This window comes from Notothenia coriiceps, unplaced genomic scaffold (genome assembly GCF_000735185.1).
Source record: "Notothenia coriiceps isolate Sejong01 unplaced genomic scaffold, NC01 NC01_scaffold00015798, whole genome shotgun sequence".
NCBI lineage: Eukaryota > Metazoa > Chordata > Actinopteri > Perciformes > Nototheniidae > Notothenia > Notothenia coriiceps.
This window is the reverse complement of record NW_011348499.1, coordinates 469,912-484,417: the sequence shown is the minus strand read 5'-3', so window position 1 is coordinate 484,417 and position 14,506 is coordinate 469,912. Positions and strand designations below refer to the sequence as shown.

General features: G+C 40.7%; 1 protein-coding gene across 1 annotated transcript in view; it reads left to right on the top strand.

Moving 5' to 3' along the window:
• Nucleotides 1–14,506, top strand: part of lrba (LPS-responsive vesicle trafficking, beach and anchor containing) — a 192,058-nt gene that overhangs the window by 41,845 nt on the left and 135,707 nt on the right. The window contains 10 exon segments of the mRNA XM_010775549.1: nt 154–246; nt 1,324–1,432; nt 1,805–1,886; nt 3,892–4,015; nt 4,109–4,301; nt 10,626–11,999; nt 12,551–12,615; nt 12,617–12,642; nt 12,645–12,759; nt 13,425–13,578. Of these exon segments, the coding sequence (XP_010773851.1) occupies nt 154–246; nt 1,324–1,432; nt 1,805–1,886; nt 3,892–4,015; nt 4,109–4,301; nt 10,626–11,999; nt 12,551–12,615; nt 12,617–12,642; nt 12,645–12,759; nt 13,425–13,578 (2,335 nt within the window).

The window sequence follows — 14,506 nt, the reverse complement described above, 5'->3', positions numbered from 1 at the left end:
CACAGAATTGTTTTTATTGCATAGCTTCAGTGTTGTGCCACTATAGTTTTATCTAACAATGTATATATACATATATATTTTTTAAATTAAATAAAAAAAACAACAACTTTTATTTTGAATGTAATGTTATTTTATTAATTTTTTTTTTCACAGTGTGATTTACAAGCTTCTGGCCTCAAACAGTGAAGGAATTAGAGTGCAGACCCTGAAAGTAATGGGATACTTTCTGAAACACTTGCCACCAAAGTAAGTACACTCACAGAATTATTGAAACTCTATTACCCGAGTATAGAAATGTAGTTGGGTAAATGTTTATGTAGTGCAGTCTGTATTACACATGTACAATTATATTTTTAAAAGTACACCCTTCGTATGGGAACAAATGTTATTATGAAAAATAATAACATATGTCTGACATTACTCTGAATGTTTTCATTTCCATATCTATTTATTACATTTTTCTGCACTTTTTTTTTTCCCTTTTTGTGACTGAACAATTGTAAAATATTAACGTTGGCAGAAAACTCTCATTATACAGCTGCATTTAAATACCACAGCCAAATCAGGATCAGGTTATGAGAATTCTCTATTGATCTGCAGGACTCGCTGTCAAAATATGAAATATGAAAAAGGGGATAATAATGCATTTAAAAACCCTAGATGATTGTTATTTTGAGGATTTAAAAAAAAAAAGGTTTATGTCTCAACTGGGAGCTGTCTTTTTGTCTAATGGGCAGTCAATTACCGGGTGCTGCCCCTTTAAAAGCTCTTGGTATAACCATGTGCTCCAGATCTCTCAGAATGCCCAGTTTTATTTTGTCTGGTGATGCATAATAACACTCGGGGTAATATTGCAAGCTGTTCATCAATTAATTTTCACTAATAACCAGCCGTTTAAGTAACAGAGACAACTCTAGAAAGAGTTTTTTTTAAGTCTTGCCATATTGTGAGACAATATAACATTCTACAGGTTTTTTGAGCTCTGTTACAATACCAAAATTGGAGATGATACATGATCAGAGATGAAAGCGATGAAGAGGTTCCTCTGAAGAACTGCTTTTACTGAGTCAGCAGGGACTCTCTTTCATTTCCTCCATGTCAAATGTCAACTGGAGCTTCGCTGATTTATACTTCTACAGATTTTTAAATGTATGGTATTTTGGGACATTTTCACTATGAATCAGTATTTGAAATACATTTGAATCGTTGTGGTATTTCAGCGCAACTATAACAACTCAGATTTGTATATTATGTTCCGGTTTAGTGGTTTAGCAAATAATTATGTTTACTGACTGACCTTTGACCTCCTACTTTCCTGATCAGGAGGAAACCCGAGGTCATGATGAGTCATGGCCTTTTCTCCCTGCTCACTGAACGCCTGATGCTCCACTCCGGCAAGTTCACCATGACAACCTACAACGTGCTGTTTGAGGTCAGTCCTCTGCATACGTACACACTGCAGGCCTCTGCTTACGTGGCTGAAAATATCTTTATAGAAAACCTGTGTGTTGAAATGCATGCTTAATATTTAATTTGTTGCCTTTTTTAAACTCACCTCGTCTCAGTCTAATTTTCATAGTTTCATTTTTATTATTCAACTTGACAATTTAATGAGTTAGTTTAAATAATAAATTGAATGGCTGTCCTCCTGCAGAAACCTGATTTGACAATTATTCGGACATAAACTACACGAGGGTGAAACGTATACATAGCTTTGTGTATCCATAGTGTGGTTTGTGTCTCTGTTATTGTTAAGAGCGATGTGGATATTTATGACTTGAATCCCCTCGCTCTCCCCCGGTAGATTCTTACTGAGCAGATCTGCACTCAAGTGATCCATAAACAGCATCCGGACCCCGACTCCACTGTGAAGATTCTCAACCCACGTAAGTGCCTCCCCTGCGCCCCACTACTCTCCTAAATCATCCCCTGCAGCGCACCCTCTACATACCTTTTTGCTCCAAACTGCACTTGAGGATATTCCCCATGGAACCGTGAGATCGCTATATACAGTCAAACAAATGAAGGACATAAATTTAGCAGCCAGAGGGTATTTTCATACAACTGAACCTCAGATATCATGCATAATCCTAGCATGAGGACGGTGCGAAAACTTAACGTGACAAATGTACACACATATGCTAGTTTTATTGAAGGACTGTATCATGTTTTGTCAGGATTCATTTGCATATAGAGAATGATTCATGTAATTTAATCATGAGTGGGAAATGTTACATTAAAGTGGATTTAGAGTTGATTCTTTTAATGAATTTGCTTAAATCATAACATATTCATAAAGTGTTTTTGTGCACTTTATGGGGTTAATGTTTTAATTCAATGTGTTATAACTATTAAAAAACACATTTTACCATGAAGTTAAGTGTTTCATTTTGATATTTTCTCATTAATATATGATTTTAAATATGTTATCGATCATAATATAACATTGCAATTGTATAACTTGGATAAAAAAAATAAATAAAATCGTTTGCAGATGCAGAAATACAGTATTTATGTATTCGCACACATTTACAATCAAGTTCTTATTTGTCCTCCCGGTGCATCATTACCAGTAGACAGTGCCTGCTCATTTTTCATATGCGGTGAAATAATAAGCGGAAACAGCGACTCCAGGCTTTGATCAGTGTTCCCATCTCATATTTTCAGGCCGTTACTTACCTTTAATTTCACGCAAGCTCACAAAATCTTTTCATATGTTGAAATGTTAAGTATTAATTTCAGCGAAGTAAAGAAAACATCTCCTCTCCTTTTTTTTCCTACTTTAGTGCACACACTTGCAAAAACAGCTTTAATCAGTTTGGAATCCAAGCGGTCGGTATAATGACAACCAAGGTTTACTTCCAACCAGCCTTAATCTGACAAGGTCCTGCTGTAGTCACACATTGATTATCATAAGCCTTTGTTGTGTTAAAAACTCTCCTACCCAACCATCCTAGACAGGCGGTATATATCTCAGAAACCTTGTACGGGTTTGTTCCTGTGAGCACATTCTGGTGGAACACAGAGCGGTGGGTCTGTTTCTCCTTTGCCGTGCATTCTCTTGATTTCATCTGCGACAAACTCCCAAAATGGCCCCCTGATTGCAGTCTTTAGTAACGTCAGAGCCAATCAAACAAACCGAGGAAGTACCGTTTCCCTCAAATTAACTCAAGGGAATGGAACCCAAAGCAAATGGGGAAAAAAAGAAGGGGAATACGCCATCCCTCCATCCTCATTCCCGGTACATGCTGGGGTAATTTTCTGGCGGTAAAGGTTCAGCGACTCATAATTTGAGTGACTAAGGCGTAGAAACAACACAACCGTCTGCCGGGGCAAGGGGGCATCGGTTAGCGCCAAGGTCTGAAGAGACAAGTGAAATCCAAGCCCCGCCGTCTCTCTACTCAAAGTAAATGGACACTGACATTGTCTAGATAATTCATCTAAACAGTCAGTCTCCCTGGTTAAACCGTAGCCAAGCCTACCAGAAGGCCCTGAGACTCTGGCTCTCTCGTTTGAAACAATACCAAACCCATTACAGTATGATAAAGATCAAGGGTCCCGGACTGTTTTTTATTCTCCTCTGTTCTGTTTTCTTTTTTACTACAGGCACAGATTTTCAGGTGTGTATAGCTGGGAGTTCAGATAGTTTGTGACACAATGATTTGCACATGTTGAGACCAATTTAGTGGTTGATTTGTGCTTGTTCTCCTTCTGCGGCCAAAAGTAAATATCACTTCCAAGCAGAATCCTTGATGTTTCTAAGTCTAAACTTTTTACTTTTTAAAATAACTTGCTGTAATGTATGAAATATCTGAATAGACACCACAGACAAACACGAGTTTTTATATCTTGTTCCACTAACTTTTTGTACATTTCTGTTAATATTTCTAGAAATTCTGAAGGTAATAGCTGCTCTGCTGAAGGCCTCACCCCCGTCCCCCGAGAGCATGGAGGTGCGCAAGGTCTTCCTGTCAGACATGATCAAACTGTTCAATAACAGTCGAGAAAACCGAAGGTAAGAATTCAACCACTTCACAAGATGGAGAAGTACATACAGTGTTTTAAATGCCAGTGGGATTCATATTCAGCGCATATCTTTCTGCTCCAGGAGCCTGCTGCAGTGCTCCGTGTGGCAGGAGTGGATGCTCTCCCTGTGCTACATCCACCCTCAGAACAGCGAGGAGCAGAAGATCACAGAGATGGTGTACGCCATCTTCCGTATCCTCCTCTACCACGCCATCAAATACGAGTGGGGCGGCTGGCGGGTCTGGGTGGACACCCTGTCCATCACACACTCCAAGGTCAGGGCACTCATTATATCCATGCACGCCTCACACACACACACAAACACACACACATACACAAACACACACACATACACTCATCACAGCTTTGTTTATCTTTCCCTGTGGATATTCTTCCATCTCATCATCTGTTTCATTTTCTTTTTTGCTTTCCATTTCTGTTTCTCTTCATTTTACCTCACACACTCTGTATCTCTCTGTACTGTACACACACACACACACACACACACACACACACACACACACACACACACACACACACACACACACACACACACACACACACACACACACACACACACGCTGTCATCTTGCTTCAGTTTTGTCAGCCTAAACATTCACCACATTACTGTAACCGTAGCCCTCCTCCTCAGTTTGATCCCTGCCAAACGGACAGCGCTATTCAGTCAAAGCCATCAGCTCTGTCACCCATGTGTTTAGTTTCAATCTGACATAATGCAATTCATTAAATAAGAAATTAGAGAGCATTATCGTCCGAGCCTCTAACTTGCAGCGTAGGATGGGATGGTAATTGGACCTTGCCTCTCAGTGCCCATCAGATTATGCCATTGGAAGCCATACAGTGATTATAATTTAAAAGCTAGTTCCAGCGTAAACCTTTGGGAATGAGTCCACCAGCCCTTCCACTCTTTATTTGTTTATAGAGTCTCTCTCTTTCACATTGCACTGATACAAATAAACTTCTGGCACTTTGTATTTCCAAAAGCTGAATTCAAAATGCTCCTTACGAAAAATTCACTGTTGATATCATATTGCGCTACTCTGTTCCAAAGCAGTGAAGTAATTGAGGTTGGTGTCAGATTGTGGTCTGGGGGGTTTTTAAGCCTGGCAGATTGAAGGCTGAGTTAAAGAAGTACTTGTGATATGAGACGCTCCGCTGCAGAGTGGCTGCTGTGAGCGTGGGCGTCCAGTAGGGGGCACAGACAGACTGCTGGGTCATGAGGATGGGAAGACAACAGTTAGCAGGAGCTGTGTGTGTTATACTGGGTGCTCTCCACACCTCTGAACACTGCAGAACTAACCGGCTGTGAGAATACATTTTTTACAAATGATGGTTTTAGTAAAATTAACACAAGGCAGCGAAGAACTTTATTTGGTGTGTGAGGTAGAAATGTTGAGGGCACATCGTGGGACAGTGAAACACTGATGGAGAAAATATAACACATGTATGTACGATAGCAGAGGTCTGCACACTTAACTGTTTTATCATTAAATATTACAATAAAATTCAAAAGATATTCTTTTATCCCTTTGTTTAACATGAGTACTTGATGTAGACTTCATTTCATTCAAAGTATAGAGAAGTATATGGGTTTTTGTAATGAAACCATATATATATATATATAAATCAATATAAATATCATTTACCCTGTTAAATATTCTAGGTTTACATTTTTGGAACTGCAAGCAGTAATGTTTCTGCTATTTACGAATATCTGCACATAATAAAGTTCAATGTTTTCAGTTCCTTATGTTACAGACATGGAATGAATGTGCAGTTCATGATGCTGAACTTGAGAATCATAAAACAAATACTATAATTAAGAAGAATGGACCATTTTCGGTGGTAATTTCAGACCACCTATTTCAATACTTTCTTGGCGAGGACTAAAGTAATTTGATACAATTACTTTAACATGGAGATAATCCGAACTGCCCACTTTTTGTTACACATTTTAGCTTCAAAGAATTCCATTGCATTGTAATTAATCTGTTGGACAGTAAGATTACAAAATAATATATAAATAAAAATAATTACCTTATTACATTTTTTCAAAAAGCTGCAGTGTGTGTAAGGGTCTCAATTTGTAACGAAGCAATGTGTGAAGGTTGATGTTGTGCAGAACTTGTTTATTTTTCTTTGTACTCGACAGGCTGTGATTGCCTTTTTTCCCTATAATTGCACAAGATGAATGCTGTTTCTTCTTGGTTCCAGTTACAATGAGTTTCACACACTGTAAGGTGTGTGTGAAACTCACACATGCTCAGTGCAGGGACCCCGCCTGTGACTCAGACAGCTGCATCGGGTGCTAGCCACCAAGATCCATGCATCTGCTATAAAAAAGCTAAAGAAACTCAATTGCAATTTTATTGTCCCGTTTGATAGATTTCCTGCCACCTTCGTAGCACCGAAGCTGTTTGTCACTGCTGCTCTCTCCTCCCACTGCTTCAGGGCTGTGTCTGCACGCATGAGTGTGTGTGTGTTTGTGCGCATGTGTGTGTGCGAATGTGAGTTACTAGGCACATTTTCTCTTTGCCCTCCTTTTCTCTTGGGCTCTAGAAAGCCCTTCTTTCCAAGCCCATTGAATATTCATCGGAACCGTGTGAGAACAATCAGAGAAACAAGGCCTCATAAATACAACCAGCCCACTGGGAGCCTCTTGATAAGTGCATATATGCATTCACAAATACATATGTGCACACTTCTCATCCATACAGACATTAGGAATTATTTTCCCTTGTCTCAACTGTGGTAAGGTTGTCAGTTTGGCATGTGTAGACAGTACATTCATCAAGATGTTTTTATCATTTTGCTGGTAGGGGTGTTCTCTAGCATTTTGAATTGCATACCTAAATTACATATTCACATTTTATGCAGATGGAAAAAAATCAAAGTTTACCAGTAAAATATTTACATTTATGAGTTCCCTGTTTTCCCGAAGTTCAGGCCTTTTACTAATTTAATTGGAGAAATTCAGCTCCTTATTCCCTGTAACTGGACTTGCACATTTGAAGTTTTTACTTATTTTTCTATTGAGTCGCGTTGTAGTGATCAGAATGACCATATGTGTTATATTTACTTCGGATCTCTTGAATTTTTGTCCTATCAATCTTCAGCGGTTAAAAACGTGTATTTTCACCTTGCTGGAAACTTAAGAAAAGCTCAATCTGTGCCATGCGGCCCAAATGTTTTGTCTCTGTCCAACCTCAAAGTGCAGCCTTTTGTTCCATGAATTGAGATCAGCCTGAGACTTTATATTTAATGTTATTTAGAGATTAGCTGTGTGTGTGTGTGTGTGTGTGTGTGTGTGTGTGTGTGTGTGTGTGTGTGTGTGTGTGTGTGTGTGTGTGTGTGTGTCATTAGAAAGTGAGTGCACCTGCATAAGCGTCTCTCTCAACAGACAGATGTTCTTGCAGGTGGGCACGCTGACACAACAGCCCCCCCACTCTGCACACACACTCACCCAAGGTGCCCCTCGTCCATCTCTGCACACAAATCAGTTTGAGAACAAGGAGATCTCCAAAAGAGAGACATTGGGGTGTGAAGGTCCCTCTGTCCTTCAGACTCTGCTGGCGGACTTCATTATGCCTGTCAGACGCTTTACACCAGAGATGAATATGAGCAGAGATGAGCCAACAAATATTTGACTAAATATAAATATCTTGAGCTGGTATTTTTCAATAAGTTGAGGATATTTGGAAGAATTTAGTTTTATCTTATGACCTTTTTCCATTTCCACTTAGAATAGTTTGTCCAGAAGTTTTTTTGTTGCCCTTTAGGGTTATTGAGACGTTCCTGTGGTTAATGACAAAGCCTTTCAGTTTCATTGACAAGTTGACAAAGGAGCAGAAAGTGGGAAGATAGAAAAGCCAATGCTAGATAATAGCCATGCATCAAGTGTTGTCTATACTTTCTAAAACAAAGACAATCACCAGTACGTATATCGATGTCTTTTATTCTGTAATCCTACAATAAATATTGAAATCTCAATGAGAAATACATAATAATGAGGTGGTTAAAACCCCATGAATTTGACTGGGGCTAGTTTAGTGTACGTTATCCTGAAGGACCTTTGTGTCAGCTTGTCTTCCTAAGGTTGTGATATAAATTACAGATAAAGACTGTATACACATGACTGGATCATATGGGAGGACAAAACTAAGAAGAAAAATGTTTTTACAACGATATTGTGAACAAGAGCAAAAAACCACCCAGCCAGCAGCGCAGTAGCAGACGACATTGATTTTGCTGGAGGAATTGCATTTAGCTAATCGGATTAGAGCCATGCTGCCCTCCCCATTTCCCCTTTGTTTTGTGGTCGCTCTCTATCTATTTATCTAAATGGGGACTCCCAGGCTCCTACAGCGGGGGTCTTCCAAAGATCACCGCTCTGCCCCCCCCTGACCCTCACCAAACAGGTTGTGGTGTGGGGACTCTGCTTATTCCTGATCAGCTATACAGCAGTCATGAGGAGAATGGAAATACTGAATTCCGTATGGACTGTTGTGTAAATGTGATCGCAAATATTGTTTTACTGCAGGAAAAATACGTCCATGCGTGGAAACGTATGGCAATGCCTTGTTGCTAATCATAGTGTGTCCCCTTCCTTCTGCGCCCAGTTAATACCATGTTACCTGTCACATTAGAAAAGCCCACCATGTTTTTGTACATTACCATAACATTTTCCCATACCCCACTGAGGCCAGGCCGAGTCATGGAGTAGAAAGAAATTAGATTAGATCGGCGCTGATGTCTTAGCCACCCAAGGCAGTTTCTATATATTGTAGCGAGGCTAACCGCTCTTTCAAAAAACCACAGACGTATACTACCTCTGTCTAACGGTAACTGGATCTGCTACAGAGCCCCATTTAAGGCCAACATGCATCATCTTAATGCACAGACTGCATCCTGAATCTATGACGTTATGTTCTGCACTGTTCTCACACAAAACTCCATAGCAGCGTGCTCTGAATGCAGCCTTTTAATTGCTAAAATGCTAAATGTCAAATTAAGCTCAAACTAATGGGGTAGACGGTCTTGCTGTGTGATCACTTGGAAAGAGACGGACTACTGGCGCATTTAGAGCAGGCTGTGCACTCTGAAAACAGCTATGGATTACCAATCACTGCTACCCACTACAGAAGATTAATGAGCACCCGTGTAGCAGGCTAATTTAGAACAATAACGCCTAATTAATTACAAATAATCAGCTCCTTTCTCTCCCTTTCCTTTCTTCCACTCTCAATGACTCACTTTCTTCCTCTTCCTGCTTTGCAATTTCTTATTTTTTCTTCTTCCTTTTGATCTCTGCGTTCTCATTTTCTTTGTTTCTTTCGCTCTCTCTTTCCCTCTCTGCTCCTGTCCAAATAGCCTCAGGTGAAAAAGCGGGTCTAGTTGCACCCCCCCTTCCACCCCCAACCCATCTTTGACTTTCTGTCCTCGAAGGGCCCAGTGATTAATGCAGGGTCTTAAATTAGGCGTGGGAGGATTTGCCGATGCTGGACACGCACTCAGAACAGCTAGCAGACACCCACTAATAGTATCCACTGCTAATCTATGACTGCTTACATGGATGGGCTCTTCCTCAAATGCCACTGCAGACCATTGTCGTTATAGACTAGCAGTCTCGTCTACCCGTATCAGATGTAAGAAGACTGATGGAGGTTAATAGGCTGTGAGCAGCTGCACATAAGAGAGAGGAAAAGTTTTAAATATTGAATGATTAGCCTCAAATGGTCCCAGTGGTTAGTTGCTATAATAAACTCACAACTAAAGAGCATTTTGAGAATATCTTCCATTATTTGATGTTTCCAGATGAAGCAGGATAATTGGGTATTATATCACACATGGATATAAAATGGGGTAACGGCTGAAATTGCAAATCAAAATATATAATTTTAAAGTGTGAGAGCTTATTTGATGAGATGACTTGGGAAAATATTTAATGGCATTATTGGGATATTTATTTGTATGTAAAACCACTGGTACATCTTAATGACTTCTTGAAGTACATTGCTCATAAGGTTTGCATGATGCCTTTTCTCCATTCTCAAACAAAAATACAGTCTTTCATATATTTGATAGAAGCTTGGGTCTGTTTTGTGTAACTGTTATGTTTCCTATATGTAGCAACAAATCATTGTTCATAGAAATGTGCTGGAATCTGAATAAACTGTAACTTTAATAAGAGGTTTGATTGAATGGGAATCATAAGCGAGTCGATGGTCATTCAGGTTTTGAATAAGCTGCCTGGTTAGCCACATTTATTTGGAGCTCCTTTTGTTAACATCTGTCAAAGTTTCAAATACTGTTAGTACAGGAAGTTCAAGTCGTGTTTACTGTGCACTCACTTTCAGTTTGTTACCTAAATAAAGTAGTATAAATATTCTGGAAAGCTGTCTTGTGTACACATTCTTAGATTGTTCTAATACTTGGAGAATTGTGTTGGGTCTCAGAAATTATTTAAATTATCAAAGTTTTAATACATCGGAATTTCCCTCCAATAAATAATGGACCAACTACTTTAAGTAATGCCAAGTGTTTCTTACATTTGAACATGTACTCTTTTGTGTTTGCAGGTGACCTTCGAGCAGCACAAAGAGAATCTGTCCCATATGTTCCGTCAGTACCAGCATCAGGGGTCCACAGGCTCTATGAGCTCCCTCAGAACCATCTCTGGTGTCAGCCAAAGATCGGACACCATGGAGTGTGTTAACGGGACCCCCGCAGAGGAGACGGCCCCTTCCACAGTCATTGAGCTCACAGTGGACGAGCTGTCCCACAAGTCTCCGGACACAGCATCTGACTCCACCATTACCTCCAGCCCACCAGAGGCTGCTGAGGGAAGTGGACACGCAACCATCACCGTGTCCAACATCCTGACCAGGGATGACGACGACGAAGAAGAAGAAGAGCAGCAGCAGGTTGTTGAGGAGTCTTCCAAGGATGGATCAGGTGATGAGGGAAAAGAGACTGTGACACAAACGGACGATAAAGAAGAACAGAGTGAAGAGACCAATAAAGAGGAACGGGAGACTTCCACTGGCAAGAGCTCCGATGATCTGCAAACAGAGGACACAAACGCAACAGAAGGAGTTAGAGACTCTGCTACACCATCTGCAAGTGATGATGCACAAACATCTGCAACAGATGATGACAAGTCTCAAGCTATCAAAGGGGAATCATCAACCTCCACACCAGAAGACTCTTTGAATGAAGCAGACACAGAGGTGCCCGAGGTTTCAGAACAAGAGGATAATAAGGACCAAACGTCCCCCGAGTCAGCGGCCTGTCTGGAGAACATTGTGCAGGAAGGAGACTCCTTCTTCAACGAGGATCTGGCTGACATGTCCTCTGTCAGCGACCAGGCCCCCCCAAGTGATGCTGATGATAGCCAAGAAGAGTCCTCTTATGCCTCTGCAGTTGCCGGAGAGGAAGGAGAGGTAAGACAAAAGGAGGAAGCTAAAGATGACGACGATGAAGGCGAGGTTGATAATCAGGAAGGTCATGAGATAAAGACGGATGAAGATAGTGATGAGAAGCAGGCGGTTGACTTACAAGAAAAAGTGGAAGAAGAGAGTGAAGCTGAAGAGAAGCAGGTGTCTGGATTGGAGATTGAGACTTCTCTAACTGAAACACCTGAACAGAGTGAGACGGAAGCACCCGGAGATGACCAGTCTTCCTCCATAACTGTTCCCGCTACACCAGACCAGCAGCCTTCTGATGCCACACCAACCTCTACAGCCCAGGAGGTCGCAGCAGCCTCAGACCCCCCCTCACCTAGCCAGCCTTTAGAGACCACCAGCACCACTGAAGAAGAAACCCTGCCCGCTGACGCACAGAAGACTGCAGCGCCTGTCAGCAAGACCAAAGAGATCAAAATCGCCCGACTGGACGTGTCCAATGTGGCCTTAGACACGGAGAGACTTGAATTAAAGGAGACCTCAACTACAGTACGCATCCCTTTTCTTTAACTGATTTCTCTACTTTAAATATATACTTTTTACATGATAATATAGAGAACTGATCACTTTCAGTTTTAAACCCTTATGTTAAAGGAATCCTTCACACATAAAAATGACCGTTTGCATATTAATTACCCATCCCGTAGTACCTTGAATTCTTAGAAAAATGTTTCTCTTGCACGGAAAAGGTAAAATAAAGAAAAGTATTGAAATAAGAGGAAACCGCTATAACAACAGTAAAACAATATCCAAATATTCATTAAGCAATAATCTAGTATATAATCAATATTTACCAAACACTTGCATTATCACTTTACTGTGTTTGAATGTATCTTTATGAATATTCATGTGTTTGGGAGAAGTGAGACTAAGATGCTTCTATTTATATGAAATCATCAATACCTTTTTTCAGTTGAAAAAACTGTGTTTCTTACAAATTCTAAGTAGCACGGAATGGATCATTTAATTACAAATAGTCCTCTTGTGCCGTAAGTTTTCCTTTTTAAAGCTAATTGTGTATAACTGGTTTCTCTCCGTAGGAAACAAGCCAGGGCCAGCCTTCAGCAGCAGCAGCAGCAGCAGCCGCAGCAGCAGCGGGGGGGTCTGCAGGTCAGCAGAGAGAGGGCAGCAACCCGGCCCCTCGCTCCACCATGTTTCGTATCCCAGAGTTCCGCTGGTCCCACATGCACCAACGCCTCCTGGCTGACCTGCTCTTCTCTATTGAGACAGATGTGCAGATGTGGAGGAGGTACGGGAACAATCTGCTGACTCTGACATTGCTCATGCTTTAGCTAACAATTATTTTGTTAATTGACTAATGGAAAATAGATTTATTGGCTTTTTGTGCCTCTGAGGAGCGGACACCAGATTTCATTTAAGCCTTCTACTAATTGAGAGCTGCCTGGAAGAGTCCTTCACCAATCTTTGTTTTGTTAGTGGGAAGATTTTACTTCTTACTTTTGCTTGTTGAATCCTTGTGTAGTACTTAGTAGACTTATTCTACTCAAAGTAAAGTGTTTCTCTTTGCTAAGGCAATGACTTAAAGGCAAAAATAGATATTGGCCTGAAATATTTCTCATAGCCACAACCATTGCACAAAGCAGTACTTTACATTACATGAAACTAAAAGCTAGGGTCTCTAGGGATACTTTGAAATCCATTCCCCATTGAGGACACTTTAGACCAAAGCACAGGAAATGTTTTTGTAAAAATAGAAAGTTATTTGAATCCTTCAATGTAAGCATTAAACTGCAACAAAGAACATCTGTAAGCAAAACACTGTTATTTCCATACCATTATTATTATATCATCAAAAACAGGCTCTCACTTTACATTTGTCAAAAATGCCCCTACTTGTCTTATTCTAAATATGTGTTTGGTTAACAAAGCAACATTTGATCCTCTCCCTCACAGCCACTCCACAAAGACGATTCTGGACTTTGTGAACAGCAGCGAGAACGTGGTGTTTGTCCACAACAGTATTCACATCATCTCCCAGGTGGTGGACAACCTCATCATGGCCTGTGGAGGCATTCTACCTCTGCTCTCTGCTGCCACCTCCTCCTCTGTGAGTCTCCTTGTGTGTGTGTGTGTGTGTGTTTACTGTGGCTGTGTAGTCGATGACTCCGATCACAGGAAGTTATCCATCCACATTGACCTTTTCCAATCACATTAGACCACAGTTAGTGGCCTCCTAACATTGTTACTTTGTTTGTGTGTTGTCTGATGTCGCTGACTGCCGCTCCCTTACACCATTCTTTGCCTCCGTCAATGACTTTACGGCCCTGTTAAGGAAACAGGTTGAAGTTCAATTCCTTTTTAATTCAATTGCATTTATTGGGTTTGGTTTCTAACCAGATTTAAAACTCGATGTAATACATTTCAATGTATTTTAATGTTGTATCAAGTGGTGTTATCAGTATAGCTGTCTCAAATATTCCACACATTTATTACAGTTTAAAAGCATTTCTTATTATTAAATCTTTGGTACATTTCTAAATTGAATTTCTTACTTTGTACCCCTATCCTCTCTATGGCAACTCATTGTAAAGTTGCGTGTAACTATAAAATGTTGTGAATTAAACGTCACTTGAGAAAACATTAAAAAAACAAACAGTTTCCTTACAGGTCAAGGATGAACCTTTACGGCCCGTCCACATGGCGACGTGCGTTGAAGCTTCAACGCTTCTGCCCATTCACTTTGAATGGGGTGACGTCACGCTTTGCCAAACTGCATTGTGGGAGCTTCGCTTTGCTCGCATTGCTCGCTTCAAAAGTTGAGCAATGTTCAACTTTTGAGGCTTCGGCCGAAGCGTCAGCCAATCAAATCATACGCCAGTACAAGCTCTAGCCAACCAAACCGCGTGCTTGTGTGTCTGGGGCGGGAGATTAATGTGATTGGTTGTTTGTCGAGTTTCAGACACGCCCTCCGACAAGCTTCAACGCACGCCGCCGTGTGGACGCTGCGTTACTCTTACTTTTGTTCTTTGATCCAT